This window comes from Schistocerca serialis, chromosome 9, assembly GCF_023864345.2.
Source record: "Schistocerca serialis cubense isolate TAMUIC-IGC-003099 chromosome 9, iqSchSeri2.2, whole genome shotgun sequence".
Lineage (NCBI taxonomy): Eukaryota > Metazoa > Arthropoda > Insecta > Orthoptera > Acrididae > Schistocerca > Schistocerca serialis.
In genome coordinates this window covers 406,039,922-406,061,269 of record NC_064646.1, presented here as the reverse complement: position 1 = coordinate 406,061,269, position 21,348 = coordinate 406,039,922, and the positions used below count along the sequence as shown (strand labels likewise).

The 21,348-nt window shown below is 42.1% G+C and overlaps 1 protein-coding gene and 1 pseudogene across 1 annotated transcript in view; both read right to left on the bottom strand.

The window, feature by feature from the left end:
• The window catches only part of LOC126419799 (protein still life, isoforms C/SIF type 2), a 924,442-nt gene that overhangs the window by 87,577 nt on the left and 815,517 nt on the right, over window positions 1–21,348 (bottom strand). The window contains exons 8-10 of the mRNA XM_050086986.1: window positions 21,089–21,275; window positions 6,314–6,580; window positions 1,888–1,997 (exon numbers count right to left, since the gene is read on the bottom strand). Of these exons, the coding sequence (XP_049942943.1) occupies window positions 1,888–1,997; window positions 6,314–6,580; window positions 21,089–21,275 (564 nt within the window). The remainder of the gene's footprint in view (window positions 1–1,887; window positions 1,998–6,313; window positions 6,581–21,088; window positions 21,276–21,348) is intronic.
• Window positions 8,154–8,270, bottom strand: LOC126419961 (5S ribosomal RNA; annotated as a pseudogene).

Below are 21,348 nucleotides of genomic sequence, written 5' to 3'. Positions count from 1 at the left end.
TTGGAAGTTAAATTTTCTCTTATCAGCTCATCAATCGAAACCTTTCTCTGGAAAAGGTAAGTACTTTTCCATTGATTTACTATATAATGGAGAGAGTGCATCACATGATCATACTCTTTGAAAACACAAGCAGGTCGGTCTTACAGAACTCAGCCCTCCAGAAAGCAGGATGATATGCAATGCTGAGGTAAATACATTTAAAAAGAGGTCAATTAGCACGCAATCTGGGCACCATAAGAAAGGTGTGGTTAGGTATCTTTACTTGGCCTTCTGCACAGAACAGAGCATGCTATGGTGATAAACAATCCATTCTTACAGTCAGATTGTACCACACTCTTCATCCTCCCCCCCCCCCCCCCCCCCTCCCCCCTATTTGATTCAGTACCACATTAGTTATTTGAGCTAACTATCCAATCTTTAGCATTCTTCTATAGCACCACATTTCAAAAGCTTCTAGTCTGTTCTTGTCTGAATAGTGTATTGACCATGTTTCACTTCCATACAAGGCTACACTCCAGAAAAATACCTTCATATTCAATGCTATCAAGAGTCTTAACTTGAGAAACACTTTTCGTGATTTTGCCAGTCATTTTAACGTCTTCTCTACTTCAGCCAGCATCAGTTATTTTTCAGCCCAAATAACAAAATTCATGGACTACTTTTAATACTTTTAATATATCATTTTCTAATCTACTAGTGGACTGAAGCAGACATATTTAAGCTCCCAACAGTGCAATTTATTTCCACTTCAATAAACTTCAGCAAAGTCTCTTACCTGATGCAAAACCTCCTTGAGTTAGCTATTAACCAACATTCTAACAGAAGTTTTTTAAGGAGAAGGGGGGAGGGTTGGGGGAGAGGAGAGAGAGAGAGAGAGAGAGAGAGAGAGAGAGAGAGAGAGAGAGAGAGAGAGAGAGAGAGAGAGCGCCTGCATATTAAAGTCAAGCCTCTCCAATCTTCACTTCACTAGTAGTGATCTGTGAAAGAAAACATAACAGTGTATCATGCCAACACCTTGCACTTGAAATATAGCTCTGCTAGTCCCCATAGAACACAGTACATGCAACTACTAAAACAGATCACCTGACTATACATCCAACAGGATAAATAAACTTACTTTATACACTCCATATCTTTCCACAAAATCCCTGATTTAGTAAGTCCTGAGCAACTACAGAAAATTTATTGAACATTATGCCTCTCAGCAAACAGTATTGTGGCTACAGATTGATCAACTCTTGTACCAATCATGTGCATTTCTGATGGTTTCCCCTCTTTTGTCCTTATTTGGCACTGCTTCCCTGTAGCACTGCTCATACTATTACTTAACATCTAAATCCCAGAAAACTTTCTACGATTTAATTTAGCACAAAAACTCTTATTAAGAGTGTTCTCTGAAAACTCAAAAATTTCACAAGGACCAAACCATACTTTTATTGTAGAAAGTACAGTCCAGACACTAATGATACAAAGGGGATGTCCTTCACCTGTGCTCAAACTGGATGTATCTATTGCAATAATTCACTAAATTCCCGCCACTTGTCTCAAGGAAATGAAAATTTCTCCCCTGGCTGCAGTGGCCTCTCACAATGCAATACAAAATGCATATAAAAATCACTACCTAAATTAAAATCTGGACTGAGTAATTTACCACCATTACATGCATGCTAGTAAATTATATATTACACCCAAATGGCATGTAGCATTCGAGTACTTCACAGGCAATTTGAAATTGTATGTCACATAATGCAGTATCCAAGTTGAAATTTTTTGAGTTACACACTCAGTGTTTAATGCACATATATTTCTCCTCTACTGGCATTCGCATTTACTATGAACACTGGCACTTATGTTATTTTCTTATGAAAAATTCTGTGTTTTTTATACCTTCAGTAGATTTTCTATTTCGAATGAGTTCGTCCGGGAAGTAGTTTTTCCACCAGCTTCACTAGAAGGAGCAGGAGAGCTCTCCGCCTCGGGAGAGTAAAGCTCCTTGCCTGGAACATTAAAATTTGTTTTTTTGAAATACTAAAACCTCCATTTTGTGTTTCATTTGGTAGTCAATGATTTAGGATAACAAAATTCTACAATATTGGCAGAAAATATGGAAAGTGTTAAATAATATTATTTAAAATTAATATTAAAAGCCCATTTTGACTTATAGATAGCACTGTGAATGTAATTTGAAGAATACACAAGAAAATGAAACAGAAAATACGCTGTTTGTAAACTGTATAAGAAAGAACAAGTTTCACAGGATTTCTAAGGTTCACCAATGTTCTGTCATGTAAAGGATACAAAACCAAGTAATCAAGCAAAATGATGAGTATTGTCTGAGCTTCTTGTATCATAATGTTGTTCGGGCCAAAATTTAATAACAATTTCCAGCAATCAGACATTAAGAGGACTTAAGATGATGCCATGGTGAAATGCAGGGTGATTATAATTAAGGTTCCAATTCCAAAATGCTGTAATTATATTTGAACAGAATACTATCAAAGAAGATGAAAATATTATGGAAACAAAATTTAATGAAAATTTTGGCGCTAGGTGGCACCGTATTCAGCAGAATTTGCAATGAGACACTCACCATGAATGTATTAATGAAAGATTACATGCTACTGGCAAAGTTCTTCTACAAGAATGGTGACTGTGTGTCAACAGCTCTGCAGAAGTTTTGGGTACTCAAGAGTATGAAAAACAGTGTTGATCAAATGTCCACCAAGAGTCTGGAGAAAATGATTATAAAATTCAAAAAGACATGTCCTTTTGAAATGTAATGTGGCAGAAGGAGAAAACGACTGATGTGACATCAGTAGAAGATGTGGCCACAGCATTGCAGGATGGGGTCAAGCAGTGCTGTGCAAACAGGCAGTGCACAGAGAACTGCCCGAACTTTGGATATGCCTATGACCATGGTGCATAAAATTCTACAAAACATCTTGCATTGCTATCCATATGAAACTACCCACCAGGTTTTATTCCATGAGAATAATTGTATCCTAAGACTGTGATGTCATCCAGGACAGAAGGATGGTCGGCATCCATCGTAATATCATCTGTATGTTATTGCAAATCCAGATTTCAGCTAACAGTGCAACTATCATCTGTACATTACAGGTGGTCATGTAGACTCAGTATAGTTATAATGACATATATGACAATATAAATTTAGCATGTACAGGCATCAATCAATGCTTACACATCAAAGTTATACTGTAACATGGCACTCCACCACACATTACAGTGTCAGTGAAATGCTGCAGCAGAGGTATTTTGGAAATACTAGGATTACCAAGGATCCTATGTGACTTCTGGCTGGTAGGGTTATCTGGAAGGTGCTGTATTCAGTGCCCCAATTACAAACACAGCTGCAATGAAGGCACACATTGTGCAACACATTCTTAATGTGACCCTTGAGACACTAGATCTGTCATGTAACATGCTGTTTCTTGATTTAAACTTATGGCAGAAAATGATGAACAGCATACTGAACATGTTTTGCTCTGGTCTCATGACAATTGAAACAGATTTTATTGTTGCTTCTTATGCAGTTATTGGTTTTAGGACAGTTAAAAATTGATTTCCTTGCTGCTTTTTATGAGGTTTTTGGCCTCAGAACAATTAAAAGCTGATATCATTGTTGCCTTTTATGCAGTTTTTGGTCTCAGGACAATTAATAATGAATTTTTCCAATCTGATATGGTATGGCCTTGCTGTCATGCCACAATTGTCGAATGCTAATCTTATGCGGTCTGGCACATTGGACAGTACAGTTGATGCAATGTGTGATTCATCTGTCATTTGCAGCCAGACCCATTTAAGTTATGATGCTTACAGTTCCATCAAGTGGGGAAATTTTCATTAACTTTTCTTTGTTTCCATAATGTTTGCTCCTTGTTTGGTAATATTCAGTTCATTATTCTGAGTACCAATTCTTTTTTTTACCAGCATTTTGAAACTGGACCTTTCATTATAATCATTCTAAACATTACATACAAATTCCATTTTCGTGTAAGATTTTCTTCACTTTGATATTAACAGAAAATAATTTACCTAACCATTGCCCAATATTAACACATCCAAGATGCAACTGTTGCATATGGTATTTTAAGCAATATTTGTAGGTATCAGAGCATAAACAAAAGCCAGAAAATATTCAGTCACAAACTGTATTTCTTGAATAGTTTCTTTACACAGAAGAAAAAAATATTTCAAAATGAACTTAACTATTAGACGTAAAATAATGTAGTTACCATAGAGACAGGTGGCAGCATTTATGAAGGATAAGGATTTAAAGCTTTCAAAACAGCAGTGCCTCCATATCATCCGATGAAGAGAAAAGTACGTGGGAAACTAATTATATGGAAAAATCACAGATCATTCGCAGCCCAAAAGGACTTTAATGAATGTGGGAAGATGATAAATACACTCCTGGAAATTGAAATAAGAACACCGTGAATTCATTGTCCCAGGAAGGGGAAACTTTATTGACACATTCCTGGGGTCAGATACATCACATGATCACACTGACAGAACCACAGGCACATAGACACAGGCAACAGAGCATGCACAATGTCGGCACTAGTACAGTGTATATCCACCTTTCGCAGCAATGCAGGCTGCTATTCTCCCATGGAGACGATCGTAGAGATGCTGGATGTAGTCCTGTGGAACGGCTTGCCATGCCATTTCCACCTGGCCACTCAGTTGGACCAGCGTTCGTGCTGGACGTGCAGACCGCGTGAGACGACGCTTCATCCAGTCCCAAACATGCTCAATGGGGGACAGATCCGGAGATCTTGCTGGCCAGGGTAGTTGACTTACACCTTCTAGAGCACGTTGGGTGGCACGGGATACATGCGGACGTGCATTGTCCTGTTGGAACAGCAAGTTCCCTTGCCGGTCTAGGAATGGTAGAACGATGGGTTCGATGACGGTTTGGATGTACCGTGCACTATTCAGTGTCCCCTCGACGATCACCAGTGGTGTACGGCCAGTGTAGGAGATCGCTCCCCACACCATGATGCCGGGTGTTGGCCCTGTGTGCCTCGGTCGTATGCAGTCCTGATTGTGGCGCTCACCTGCACGCCTCCAAACACGCATACGACCATCATTGGCACCAAGGCAGAAGCGACTCTCATCGCTGAAGACGACACGTCTCCATTCGTCCCTCCATTCACGCCTGTCGCGACACCACTGGAGGCGGGCTGCACGATGTTGGGGCGTGAGCGGAAGACGGCCTAACGGTGTGCGGGACCGTAGCCCAGCTTCATGGAGACGGTTGCGAATGGTCCTCGCCGATACCCCAGGAGCAACAGTGTCCCTAATTTGCTGGGAAGTGGCGGTGCGGTCCCCTACGGCACTGCGTAGGATCCTACGGTCTTGGCGTGCATCCGTGCATCGCTGCGGTCCGGTCCCAGGTCGACGGGCACGTGCACCTTCCGCCGACCACTGGCGACAACATCGATGTACTGTGGAGACCTCACGCCCCACGTGTTGAGCATTTCGGCGGTACTCCACCCGGCCTCCCGCATGCCCACTATACGCCCTCGCTCAAAGTCCGTCAACTGCACATACGGTTCACGTCCACGCTGTCGCGGCATGCTACCAGTGTTAAAGACTGCGATGGAGCTCCGTATGCCACGGCAAACTGGCTGACACTGACGGCGGCGGTGCACAAATGCTGCGCAGCTAGCGCCATTCGACGGCCAACACCGCGGTTCCTGGTGTGTCTGCTGTGCCGTGCGTGTGATCATTGCTTGTACAGCCCTCTCGCAGTGTCCAGAGCAAGTATGGTGGGTCTGACACACCGGTGTCAATGTGTTCTTTTTTCCATTTCCAGGAGTGTATTTGTGAGAAGTGTTGCTATTTAGCTCTGTAGTTATCTTGCCCATCCAGTCATTTTAATAAGTTACTTTTTGTCTTCAGATGGAGTGCCCCATAACCATTTGTTTTAGAGCTTTAGGGCTTCAATTCCTTTCTTGTCTTTTGGTCAATGTAATTCCCCATTTTTTTTTGGGCCTTTATAATACATATTTTATTAAAATTTAAATGAATAACATGTTTTCAAGCAAATTTTGGCCTTATGAGATTTTAATTGAAGTCTTTGACACTGTTCCTACCATGAACAGTAACTGACATTGTGGGCACCAGAACTAGGCAAAGAGTAGAAGCTCGAAATAAAGTGCTGCCATTCAAATTCAACAATCTACTACTTCTCTAGATGAAAAACTTGAAAGAAAGTGGTACAGCTCAAATGAAACAATCTACTGATTTTCTGGATGTAATCATGTTTAAAAGGAATACTCACTCCACCCGGGTGCAGGAACAATGAGCCCTGATATCATCTCTTCGCTGATGATAGGGGGATCTGAAGGGGGAGGTGGGCAGACGAGGCTCTCGATGATGTCGTCCGTCGCACGCATAATACCCACAAGATCTGGCGGCTCTGTCCGTGATGACCTCATCATCATGCACAGGGCGAGTTCTTCTTGGAGAACACTCTCGAGATACATCATGTCCAAGTCGCTCACTATAGCACCATTTATTACCATGATCTCGTCGCCCTTGATTATTCCTGTACAAAAAGTTATTATATAGAAATTTATTTACTACATTTACTGGTTTGTATAGTGTGAACTGTACAGCATCAATGGATTTAATGGAATGCTAGATTACATGCAAGTTTTACTGGTTGCATCATTTTCTAAATTACAAACTGTTCCAACCATAAACTTATAACCAATAATGTTTCAACGTACTTGTGTGAGACAGTGTCATGTGATCAACATCCACAGAAAAAGGACTATTATTTTGATCAATATCTTAAGTTAATGCTGTGCTTTTAGGCAACTTTTATTGTTTTTGTTATTGCCAGACAAATTTTGGCTAATGTGACTAATTTTTATATTAGATAGATCCTTACTTTATAAGTATACAAACACCCAAAACATATATAAAGCAGTCTTAAGAACAACTGCTGTAATCATAATTGGAGCAGATTACTGTTAGTCATAAGAGTTAGCATAGATTGTTACTCACCACATAAAAGAGATATTCAGAGAGGCACATTTCAAAGTAGACTAAGCTATCAGACAAAGCCCTTTGTCAGGGCTAGACACACACACACACACACACACACACACACACACACATACATACACACACACACATGGTCATTGTTGTCTATGGGCACTGAGTCTGCGACTCCAATGGGGCATTGGCATCTGGAGATGACAGTGGCCATGCATGTTTCAGTTGTGAGTGAACGCTTTTTAAGCCTGACAAAGGTCTTCATCCCTTAACTTAGTTAACTTTTAAATGTGTCTGTCTGCTGTTCAACATTTACTATATGTGGTGAGCTGCAATCTATCTTGTTACTTCATTCCAGATTTTCAATTGTTTGTTGTTGGCATACTTTACAGAAATAGGTGGAAGAGATTTCTTTGATCTATTAATATACAACTTAGCTCCCTCCACACCCCTGAGAGCATATATCACTTGACTCCCTCCACACAGCTGAATGCTCTCCATCATGATGAGATTTACAGAGAATTATATGTGAATGAAACTGAATGAATGAATGAATGTGTTGTAGCAGCCCCTTATTGTTAGAGGGCTGCAGAACCAACATGCAAAACAAATTGCTAACCACCTTTCTGCAGGGCGGAGAGAAACATCACCAGTGGACAGAAACAGTAAAAGACTTTCCAAACAAACACAGAACTACTTTGCCAGACAACATGTGACAGTATTCCACCAGTCAGAACTGCTGTAGCACTCCGCTGACCTGGCTTTATAAGCACACCTAGACCGTCAGACTGGCAGTGTTTACCAACTGCTAAGAACAGCTCTGGCCGGTACTTACGCCAGCCCTAGCCTTGTATTCACTCGTCATAGTCTTGTAGTAGCATGTTGTATTTTGTGGAGTAGTTTTGTGCATGTGCATGCACTCCGTGTTAAGGCCACAAGTGGCCCACCGGGACCATCCGACTGCCGTATCATCCTCAGGTGAGGATGCGGATAGGAGGGGTGTGTGGTCAGCACACCACTCTCCCGGTCATTAGGATGGTTTTCTGTGACCGGAGCCGCTACTATTCGGTCGAGTAGCTCCTCAATTGGCATCACGAGGCTGAGTGCACCACAAAAAATGGCAACAGCGCATGGCAGCTGGATGGTCACCCATCCAAGTGCCAGCCATGCCCGACAGCGCTTAACTTCGGTGATCTCATGGGAACCGGTGTATCCACTGTGGCAAGGCCGTTGCCGCGGAGTAGTTTTGGTCAGCATTTTCTTCCATTGTCTTGTTTCCTTATCTGTTTTGCTATCACAGAATTGTCTTTTCTTTTTTTTTTTTTTTTTGTTCTGCGTTTAAAACTTAGTGTATGCCAAGAAGGCGTTTTTCTTTAATTGTAATAAAGTGCATCCGAACTGACTGTTACTTCTTTCGTGCTGACTGCAGGACACTACAGTTATTGGTGACAAGGATACAACTTTCATTTTCGAACAGAATGGCCTCCTCTGAGGAGCTTCCTCAGTCCTTGGTGGAAACTCTACAGGAGATTCAGGCAATGCTCACGCATTTGGACATTCGCTCTCACTCGCCAGCGTTGCAAGAAGCAACCCACAGCGTTGATTCCATCGCAGGTAAATTGAACACTTTGCACGTGGCTCCACCAACGTTTCTGGCTTTCTATAGGTCTGTCGAACCATGGCCAAATTATGTTGAACAGTTGGAACAACATTTACTGGCACATGGGATCCACGACGAAAATCAAAGTCAGGCTTTGTTTTAGCAACAGCTGGCCCACAGGTGTATCGTTTAGTTAAACAACTGAACCCTGAGCAGTCCCCCTCGAGACCTCTCATTTACTTACATTAAGGGCTGCCTTTTTCAGTACTTTGATGCACAAATACATGTCACCTCCACCAGTCAGATTTTCTTTTCTTGTCAAAAGTCTCCAGGTCAGACTTATCTCGAATAGATTATAAAGTTACAGGGTCTCTCCCGCGATTGTAAATTCTGGTGCACTGACATCGCCTGCAAGCAGCCTTATGTCTCTTTGTTGATTTGCAGTATGCTGGTTTTTCATGCACCTATCTCTCGACATCTGTCTGCTGATCATTCATGCGTTTGAACAGTCTCACAGGCTACAACCACCATGTCTTGATCCAGCTGTTTTCACGGCTCGCCAGTTGCTTAGCACCAAGTGGGAGCCTTGTCAATCCATTGGCCCACTCTGTGACAGGAAGTCTTCCACCCGGCTTCTATCCTGTCCAGACTGTTTACAGACCCACCAATGGTCAGAGAGCCTCCACTGGTGAGTAAGATGCATGGCTTACAGCCAAACAGGCCCTAGCACTGTGGTGTGTCAGGCTTCACAAAAACATCATGTCGATGCCACGCTTCCTGCAGACTCACAGGCTCATCGTGAATCATCACATCAGGACCTGGAAGCCTTGCATTCCATTGAAAGCCAAGTATTCTCCATCATTCCCCAGTCAGGTGCCCATTTTCTCATTACCTTGGAGATCATGCATATTCCGGTGGTCTTCCAAATTGACACAACATCATCTGTCTCTATTGTGGATGGTGCCACATACCAACATTTGAGTTCGCCGGCTTTATCCCCATACACTTGCACCTTGCACAGTTTCAGTAATTACTCTATGTCTGTCGATGGCGTTTTTTCCACACAAATCTCTTACAATGGTTGTTCCTTCACAGCTCAGTTTTTGGTGGCTGGATCCCCTGGTGCAACTAATTTTTTGTCCCCTGGGTTTATCTGTGCAGGACGCAGAACAAGTGGTGTCAATTCCCTCATCGCCCCATTGCTCAGAAAATGCAAGGGTTTCACTATGCATGTTCAGCTTATTCCCTCTGCTGTTCCTCATTTTTCTAAGGCCTGCCCAGTTCCCTTTGCTCTCTGAGACAGGCTCCAGGTGGAACTTTGCTGCTTACAGGATGAAGGCATCCTTTCTCTCGTCGCACACAGTCGTTGGGCGATGCCTATCGTGATAGTCGAGAAGCTGAACAGTGCTTTACACATCTGTGGCGATTTTAAGGTCATGGTCAATTCTCAGTCCATCATCAATGCCTATCCTGTCCCATTGGTGGATGACATCCTCACACATCTTGCGGGCTCAACCGTTTTCACCAAAATTGATTTGTACAATGCTTATTTGCAGCTGTCTTTGGACCAGAAATCACAGCAGATCCTAGTCATCAAACCCTCGTGTGGCCTTTTCCTGTTCAACTGCCTCCTGTTTCGCATTGCCAGTGCCCCTGCCATTTTCCAATGTTGTTTGGAATGCCTCACAAGCCAGGTACCCGGGGTGGCCAATTATCTGGACAATGTCATCGTCAGTGGCTCATCAGCAGTGGACCTCATGGAAAAGCTATACTGGCTGTTTTCTGAGGCTAAACTGCGTTGCCAGAAAGAAAAGTATGACTTTTTTGCATGAGAGGTCAGCTATCTCAGGTTCATGATTGATGCCCGTGGCCTACATGCCTCTGAGAAGTATATTGAGGTGATTCAAAACTGGCCTCCTCCCACCAATGTAAAGCAACTACAGTCCATCCTCAGTCAAATCAACTATTATCAGCATTTAATTCCACAGATCATGGTCTCACAGTTGCATCCTCACTTCCCAAGTACAGCAGCCCGGGTTCGATTACCGGCGGGGTCAGGGATCTTCACCTGATTCGAGATGACTGGGTGTTTGTGTTGTTCTCATCATTTCATCATCATTAATGGAAGTGGTGAGAGTGGACTGAGCAGAGGTTGGGAATTTGTACAGGCACTGATAACCGCACAGTTGAGTGCCCCACAAACCAAAAATCATCATCATTGGCATTTTATACCCCACGCCACCGAGATTTTGGCGCCCCTGACCGGGTTATTGCACATGGGTGCGAATTGGGTTCGGTACACGGTGTATGAGCTGTCTTTCATACATCTCAAGTCAGCTCTCTCCCGCCCTCCTTGTCTGACTGCTTACGATCGTTCTCTGTCCTCATCACCACCACCGATGCCTCGGACTATGGCCTGGATGTGGTCCTCTCACAAGTGGTCGACGGCGTTGAGAGACCTGTGGTTTTCGCATCCAAAAAATTGACCGATGCTCAAGCCAAATATAGTCAAATTGAAAAGGAAGCTTTGGCGCTGGTTTTTGCCCTGACGAAGTTCTACAATTTCATGTATGGTCATCATTTCACACTGCAGACCGGTCACAAACCTTTGGTTTCTTTGTTTCACCTGGGTGCTGCAGCGCCCATCCAGACGGCACGCCGTCTCCAGCATTGGGCATTCTTCCTGGTGATGTTTGACTTTGATATTGTCTACTGTACTTCTGAATGGCATGCAAACACCGATTTTCTGTCCCAGCTGCCTGCCGTAGTGGATTGTGAGTTTGATGCTTCCCCCTTGGTGTGTTTCCATGTGGACCCAGACATGGACGCAGCTCTGGACGTGCTTCTGTTGGATGCCGATGCAGGCTGTTGGGTCACTGCTCAGGATCAGACAATGCAGAGGTCCAGCACTTTTGAGATCATCAGCAAAGTCTCTTATTCTGCATTGGAGTTATCCTTTTGCATAGCGATTCTGATGTTCTGTGTCTGCATTGCACATCCGGGTCCTTGACCTTCTTCACACTGGCCACTGGGACCTCCTCCTCACCAAACAGCTGGCCCGCCGACACATTTATTGGCGCGGTATGAATAAAGACATTGTCTCCCTCATGTCAGCCTGCAACATGTGCCAAACATGTCAGACGCACCCCCGTACCAGTATTTTTCATGGCCAGATGCTGCTGCTCCATGGGAATGTCTTCATTTGGATTTCACAGGGCCCTTTCATGGTTCCCAGTGGCTCATCCTGATTGACTCTGGTTTGGGATACCCATACGCCTCCCACGTGATGAGCACCACTTCTGCTGAGAGTATCAAAATTCTCTGGCACCTCTTTGCTGTTGACGAGCTCCCCAAAACAAGTGTTACGGATAACGGTCCACAGTTTACTTCAACCAAGTTTAAGCACTTCTGTACTGCCAATAGAATTTCCCTTGTCCATACTGCCCCATTTCATTCTGCATCAAATGGCCAGGCAGAATGATTTGTGCGGATATTCAAGACCCAGCTCAATAAGCTGCTGACCCATCACCCGCTGGAGGAGGCCGTGCTTCTTTTCTTGGCTACATACCACACTGCCCCCCCATGCCATTAAAAGTCCAGCTGAGACACGTCATGGTCCACCAGTCTGCTCCCCCATACCTTTCCTGGTATCTTGTTCCTTCTCACCCTCCTGCCTGCACGCCCATGCACTCCTTTCGCGTCAGGCAAGAGGTCCATCTATTTTCCCAGGGGGAGAAATGCTGTAGCGGCCCCTTATTGTTAGAGGGCCCGCAAAACTGACACGCAAGATGGGTTGCTAGCCCTCTTTCAGCAGCGCAGGTAGAAACATCGTCAGCAGACAGAAACAGTAACTGACTTTCCAAATAAACATGGAACTACTTTGCCGGACAACATGTGACAGAGTTCCACCAATCGGAACTCATATGACTGCTGTAGTACTCTGCCAACCTGGCTTTATAAGCATGCCTAGACCGTCAGACCATCAGTGTTTACCAACTGCTAGGAACAGCTTCGGCCAGTACTTACGCTGGCCCTAGCCTTGTATTCACTCACCGTAGTCCTGTAGTAACATGTTGTATTTTGCAGAGTAGTTTTGGTCAGTATTTTCTTCCATCATCTTGTTTACTTATCTGTTTTGCTACCACAGAGGTGTGGTTTTTTTATTTGCTTCTGCATTTAAAACTTAAGTGTATGCCAAGAAGGTGTTTTTTCTTTATTTGTAATAAACTGTGTTCAGATTGACTGTTAGTTCTTTCCTGCTGACTGCAGGACACTACAGAATGAATGTTTGATTGTACAATGCAGGCTTTCATGGCTGGTATTTACATCTTGTATAAGTATTAGCCTATGATATATGAAAAGTTTTTGTGCAATACATTTTGTTTCCTAATACTGGAGACAACATAAGAGGCTATAAAGATGCAATTAGTACTCACAAATTTCAAAATGCTCAGCAAATAGTTGAACAATTTGGCTTGTCGAGCTTTATTACATTTAAAAATACTAACTGCATCTGTATAGTTTCTGGTGATCTTTACCATAGCCTAAAGCCCTTACAACAAACATCTCCAAGGAGATAAAGTGTTCATTCAGCAGAAGTGACCAGTAAGATTAACATGTAAAGTAGATAATTGTACAGCTTGCAGAAACCATCTTAGGATTCTTGTACTCACTTTCTAATGCATTCACTACTTAACGGTATTTGTTGCTGATCAGATTAAGCTAATCTATGACGTACACAATTACAATAAAAGGCATGAAAGCTATTTCCACGTAGACTTTGCCACTTCATCTATGGTTCAGAATGGAGCTGTGTACTCTGGAGAGAAGATATTCAACAAGCCCCCATCTAACTTAAAGCAAGAAACTGATAATCCCTCTGAATTCAAAAGAAAATTAAGAACATACCTCATTAGCCACTATTCCTAGCAATTATCTGAATATCTAGATTCAGTACTGTAAGTATGACTCAGTATTTGTAGATGTACATAAATACTAGCCACCAATAGCAGATTAACAGCAGCTATACAATATAAATGCAGAGGCAGCAGCTTTTTTCAAAACATATATGGGACGTGCTTGACAGACGTGCTCATGTTCAAAGAGATTTCAGGATTGCAGCTGGTCGTCGTAAACTTCATTCCATGATATTTTGGCTGGACAACTGCCAACCATCTACAGGTGAACTGAACAAGGACTGACGAAGACATTCTCCACTCCGTGTTATATAGTGTGCTGATGGTACTCCTGCGCATGTGTTGAAGTCGCGGAGACAGAAGGACCACACCGCCCAGTGGCAACGCCCTCGCTGGTGGAACTGCAAGAGTCAGCTGCCATCGGTAATGTCACTGGCCGCAGCTTTCGAAGTCTTCTGGTGTCTTCATCTTGAGCAAATTTTGGAGATGATGGGATTCCACATGTTATTCAGTTGGTAATCACTGAATGTTGTTGTTGTTGTGGTCTTCAGTCCTGAGACTGGTTTGATGCAGCTCTCCATGCTACTCTATCCTGTGCAAGCTTTTTCATCTCCCAGTACCTACTGCAACCTACATCCTTCTGAATCTGCTTAGTGTATTCATCTCTTGGTCTCCCTCTACGATTTTTACCCTCCACGCTGCCCTCCAATACTAAATTGGTGATCCCTTGATGCCTCAGAACATGTCCTACCAACCGATCCCTTCTTCTGGTCAAGTTGTGCCACAAACTTCTCTTCTCCCCAATCCTATTCAATACTTCCTCATTAGTTATGTGATCTACCCATCTAATCTTCAGCATTCTTCTGTAGCACCACATTTCGAAAGCTTCTATTCTCTTTTTGTCCAAACTATTTATCGTCCATGTTTCACTTCCATACATGGCTACACTCCATACGAATACTTTCAGAAATGACTTCCTGACACTTAAATCTATACTGGATGTTAACAAATTTATCTTCTTCAGAAACGCTTTCCTTGCCATTGCCAGCCTACATTTTATATCCTCTCTACTTCGACCATCATCAGTTATTTTGCTCCCCAAATAGCAAAACTCCTTTACTACTTTAAGTGCCTCATTTCCTAATCTAATTCCCTCAGCATCACCCGACTTAATTAGACTACATTCCATTATCCTTGTTTTGCTTTTGTTGATGTTCATCTTATATCCTCCTTTCAAGACACTGTCCATTCCATTCAACTGCTCTTCCAAGTCCTTTGCTGTCTCTGACAGAATTACAATGTCATCGGCGAACCTCAAAGTTTTTATTTCTTCTCCATGAATTTTAATACCTACTCCGAATTTTTCTTTTGTTTCCTTTACTGCTTGCTCAATATACAGATTGAACAACATCGGGGAGAGGCTACAACCCTGTCTTACTCCCTTCCCAACCACTGCTTCCCTTTCATGTCCCTCGACTCTTATAACTGCCATCTGGTTTCTGTACAAATTGTAAATAGCCTTTCGCTCCCTGTATTTTACCCCTGCCACCTTTAGAATTTGAAAGAGAGTATTCCAGTCAACATTGTCAAAAGCTTTCTCTAAGTCTACAAATGCTAGAAACGTAGGTTTGCCTTTCCTTAATCTTTCTTCTAAGATAAGTCGTAAGGTCAGTATTGCCTCACGTGTTCCAGTGTTTCTACAGAATCCAAACTGATCTTCCCCGAGGTTGGCTTCTACTAGTTTTTCCATTCGTCTGTAAAGAATTCGTGTTAGTATTTTGCAGCTGTGACTTATTAAGCTGATAGTTCGGTAATTTTCACATCTGTCAACACCTGCTTTCTTTGGGATTGGAATTATTATATTCTTCTTGAAGTCTGAGGGTATTTCGCCTGTTTCATACATCTTGCTCACCAGATGGTAGAGTTTTGTCAGGACTGGCTCTCCCACAGCCGTCAGTAGTTCCAATGGAATATTGTCTACTCCAGGGGCCTTGTTTCGACTCAGGTCTTTCAGTGCTCTGTCAAACTCTTCACGCAGTATCATATCTCCCATTTCATCTTCATCTACATCCTCTTCCATTTCCATAATATTGTCCTCAAGTACATCGCCCTTGTATAGACCCTCTATATACTCCTTCCACCTTTCTGCTTTCCCTTCTTTGCTTAGAACTGGGTTTCCATCTGAGCTCTTGATATTCATACAAGTCGTTCTCTTATCTCCAAAGGTCTCTTTAATTTTCCTGTAGGCGGTATCTATCTTACCCCTAGTGAGATAGGCCTCTACATCCTTACATTTGTCCTCTAGCCATCCCTGCTTAGCCATTTTGCACTTCCTGTCGATCTCATTTTTGAGACGTTTGTATTCCTTTTTGCCTGTTTCACTTACTGCATTTTTATATTTTCTCCTTTCATCAATTAAATTCAATATTTCTTCTGTTACCCAAGGATTTCTACTAGCCCTTGTCTTTTTACCTACTTGATCCTCTGCTGCCTTCACTACTTCATCCCTCAAAGCTACCCATTCTTCTTCTACTGTATTTATTTCCCCCATTCCTGTCAATTGCTCCCTTATGCTCTCCCTGAATCTCTGTACAACCTCTGGTTCTTTTAGTTTATCCAGGTCCCATCTCCTTAAATTCCCACCTTTTTGCAGTTTCTTCAGTTTTAATCTACAGGTCATAACCAATAGATCACTGAATAACGCGTGGAATCCCATCAACTCCGAAATTTGCTCGAGATGAAGATGCCAGAAGACTTTGATAGCTGCAGCCAGTGACTATACTGACAGCAGCTAAATCTTGCAGTTCCACCAGTGAGGGTGCTGCCACTGGGCAGTGTGGTCCTTCTGTCTCCACGACTTCAATGCATGCGCGGCAGTACCATCAGTGCACAATATAAGATGGAGCAGAAAATGTCTTGTCAGTCCTTGTTCAGTTCACCTGAAGATGGCTGGCAGTTGTTCAGCCAAAATATCATGGAATGAAGTTTACAATGACCGGCTACAATCCATAAATCTTTTTGAGCACTTGATTCACTGGGAAAATTTTAAATTTTACAGATGTGCTCATGGTTGTCCTCTTTCATTACACACTCTCCAAGAACTCTCATGAGCTCTCATTGAAGAACGGGAGTGGATACCACAGGGTGACCTCCGTAGACTTGTATAGAGGATGCAATGTAGATGGCAAGCCCTGATAAATATTCATGGAGGGCACACACATTACTGAAGCTCTCAAAGTCCAATGAATAGCTCCCAGGCTGACAGAATGAATGATTGCTTCCACTTTGTTTTTGACATCTGATCAACATTTCAGTTCTTTTTATGTAAACAATTGAGGATGCAATGAGGTTTTGTTGTATGCTTAATTTGTGAAACAAAGTTGTAATTTGACAATATTATGAACAGGAAAGTTGCCATTTACCATATAACGGAGATGATGAGTTGCAGATAGGCACGATAAAAATATCACACACCACACCCACCCACCCACCCACCCACCCACACCCACCCACCCACACACACACACACACACACACACACACTCACTCATTCACGCACATGCCACTCATCCACACATGATTGCAGTCTCAGGCACCTGAGGCCACACTGCGAGTTGTAGCACCAGACTGGTGCCTATCTGCGACTCAGCATCTCTGTTATACGGTGAGTGGCAACTTTCCTTTTCATAATGTTGTTACATTTCATCCTAGATTTTCCACTGTTTAAAGGTATAATTTGGTAACATACCAGTCCTCAGTTATTGTTCAGTGAAGTATAGCAGACACTTAAAGTCATGTTTCCCTAATTCTTTTGAGTTTTCATTCAGTGGAACATATTTCACAGTCACGTGAGCACATAGTCATTGTGATGTGCAATATCTTTGTGATATCAAATTATTATATATATCCAATATGACTAAAAACAAAATGTTTCCATTTAATTAGCGCAAATGAAGGCACACTTCCAACTGGTATGTGTTACAGAATTCATTTTTTCAGAATTTTGACTTTCTGAAGCTCTTACATGGAGGGGGAACTGTGAGTAATGCACATACAATACTACTGCTAGATCCCTTACATTTTGCTAAGCTAAAGCTTGTACCCACAATAAATAGCAATGAATACGAAGTAATTTGCTGTTGTGGAAATTAGATGTTTTGTTCGTTAATTGTTTAAGACTCAAAAACTGCTTTGCTAATTTTCCTGATATCCTATGATGTGCTACTGTGAATAAAAACATACATAACTGTTGTATGCATACAATCGTACCCTAATAGTAGTTAGTCCTGAGCACTTTTCCTTAAATTACTGTAGCATCTACTTGTAGCTGAATTTGTGAAGAATATTCATCTTGTCCAATTGCTCCCTACGACTTTAATATGACTACCCTCTTTCATCACTGTGTAAATAGTCTAAAACAGTCAATTTTCTTTAGAGAAGAAGTTTTCCCACATCAGGCTGAATTGGAACTCCACTGACAAGACTTTGGGAATGTTCAGGGGCATTTTCTGAGTATTTTAGTATAAGGAACTCATAGTCTCCAGTGGCTCATTACAGAGTATTAATGTTATAACACTTTTCCTTTTTGTTATCCTAATTACCTTGTCAAAACTTCTTCACAACAATGAAAAAGTCTGTAATATACAATAACTACAATGTACAGCTCTAAACACAGAGTAATCTACAGATCCAAAAGTACTGTGGCATGGTTTCCGCTGCTGCACAATCAGGTCATCATGGTGTCATTGTGCCACTTGGTTCAAATGGCTCTGAGCACTATGGGACTCAACTGCTGAGGTTATTAGTCCCCTAGAACTTAGAACTAGTTAAACCTAACTAACCTAAGGACATCACAAACATCCATGCCCGAGGCAGGATTCGAACCTGCGACCGTAGCGGTCTTGCGGTTCCAGACTGCAGCGCCTTTAACCGCACGGCCACTTCGGCCGGCATTGTGCCACTCTTCTACTGCATTCAGTGAATCCACTGGCCATTTCTTTATCCCTAACCTGTCCATACTGCTGGGTACCACTGTTAACATACCACTAATGCAAAGAGTAAATTGGGCATAATTGTTGTCAACAGCTAGTACCGTACATGAATGGAACAAGTTTGTTTCCAAACAAGACACATGGCATATACTTTTAACATTTGCATCACTGTGCATATGTTTTCAGGGCATTATGGATAATAAGTAGATATGGGTAAGAAGTCAAACAAAATGCAATTATTCTGCATCAAGTCACAGGAGGCCATAGGTCCCTTACAACACAATTCTCAGAAAATATCCCTAAACAGCTTCTAAAGTTTTGGTAAATTGAACTTGAGTAAAACTGCAAACAGATAGATGTCTACAATGTTAATAGTCACAGAATCCAACCACATGAAGAGGAGAAGTACACTAGACTCTTGCTAAACCAGCCATTCCTCGCACATATGGGTGTTGGATTAGCGGAAGTGCCAGATTGTTGAGAGTGCCTAAAATTTAGAATAAAAATTTTATCAAAGCAAAAGATACCTTCATTTTCACAGAAAACTTAGTCCTTGAGTGTGTACCTGTATATTAGTATCACTCAACATTCAATATGAAACATGTCCAAAAGTTTTAGTTGACATGATGATGATATGCAGCGGTAGTATGCTTTATCACATAACGGCTTTACAAGCATTTCATAGGTCCTGCCACGTTTCTGATTGTTGCATAATGTACTCCAGGAAGACATCTCCAGCTTCAGCACCAGCAGTTCGAGATATCCTCAAGTTCTCTCCTCCTATGTCCTCTTCTTCATCTGTTTCATTGTAACTTTCCTGTGAGCCTATGATTATCCCTTTTCTGCTGAAGTTTGGTCATAAATAATTGCTCGTCCAACACTGTTGCCAGCAGCAATGATTTTCTGCGAAGAACCTCAGATCAGTTTATATCTAATTTCGAGTTTCTGCTTGAGGTCTGGCATAATGTGTTTTCCTTCAGAAGCCATGATAATGATCCACAAGGAAAGCCACAATTACAGGAATGTCGAACATTATAATTAACTAAAAACATTGTTGCAGATGAAATTTTATCATTGTAGGCGTCATTTCAGGTTGAAAGCCTAGAAGCTGGAAGTGTGCCAGATTACTGAGAGGCCGGACTACTGAGGGCCATATTACTGAGAGTTTCATGTAGTCAACAAATAAGTGACAGAGCATTGGGGCGAATATTGCAAGGGATGAGACATCTGTAGTTGATTGTTGTCAGGGTAAAGCACTGGAGGCAGTGAGCTGCACACTACACTGGTGGAGATCACACTCTGACCAGAGGTGCTAGTGAATGATGAAAGATCACAACAAATGGCAGGCATGACAGGATTTGAACTCCAAAGGTTGGGAACCACTTTAATAGTAGAACATTGTATAACAGTGTCACACAGATTAGCACACACAGATGCCCAATGTTTGTAGTCACAGAATCCAGCCCCATGAAGAGGGGAAGTAGCCAACAGCTAATAACCAACATGGCACTGAGGCAAATAGTGCAGGGGATGAGGCACAGTAACAAACTAGTCAAAAATGAACATATCTGATAGTAGAAGGCAGCGTATATAATATAAAACCCTGTAGTTGGTTGTTTTGAGGCTAAAGCACCGGAGGCAGTAAGCTGTGTACTAAATTGGCCAGTTGTGTTCTTCCATTGTTCACCAGCGTCTCCGGTCAGAAGGTGGTCCCCATCAGATTGTATACAGCTGACTGCCTCCAGTGCTTTACCCTCACAACAACCGACTACAGGTGCCTCATCCCCTGCACTATTTGCCCCAATGCTTTGCCTGTTATTATTTGTTGACTACTCGCCCTATCCATGGGATGGTTTCTGTGACCACGAATGTTGGGTGTGTTTCTGTGTGCTAATCTATGTTATCACATGAAGATGATGCTTTAATGCAGATAAACTGGTCAGATGAATAAATCATCAATTAACAGCTGTTTGAGGTTTTATTCAAGTTCAATTTACCATGAATTTCAGTGGCTGTGGCTGCGCACACTGTAAAGTTGTGTGTTCTAAAGTTTTGTCAGTGGAGTTATGGTTAACCCTTTACATTTGGCTACCAAACATCTAAAGGAGGAAGAACAATGAATTCAAACACCATGATAGTGAGAACAAGGAGTATCATCTCACTTCTTATTATTACTAATACCTGCTGAATATTCTGAATCGGAGCACACTGTCGAATTTCATTAAATGTATGCTGAAAGATCAACTATTCTGTATGTGCAAAACAAATATCATGCTAAACTGAACACTATATTTCAACTACTATTTCTACAAGGTCTACAAGGGGTTGTTGATCTTTTATAGCTGCATCTAATTATTCCAACTACAAAGAAAGTGTCACCAGTATAATTAAGATTAATGTCTGACATTTCCATATAATTAATTTTGTCTGCATATTTTCTGAAAACACTATGTATTCCATAGACTAACTATGTTACATCCTTGAACACTTCCTAGCAAGCTGAGGAATATACTATTTTGCTTAAAGAACGAGTGGCTTATAGTTACCATTCTGCATAGCAACACTCTTGTCCTCCACTCTGCTCACATAACAGCACAGTTCGTCTTGGCGATCGGCGTTCTCGATCAGTTCTGCTTCCACTGAGAATCCCCACATCTGTTCGAGAGTGGTACGCTGAAGCTCTACCTGATACAGTATCTTTGCACAAACCTCCACTATCTCGTGTGTGTGGAGCTGTAAATTGAGTTATAAAAGAAATAAATGTATACTTTTTTCATTAGTTTCACAATTTCCAACTCATAAAATC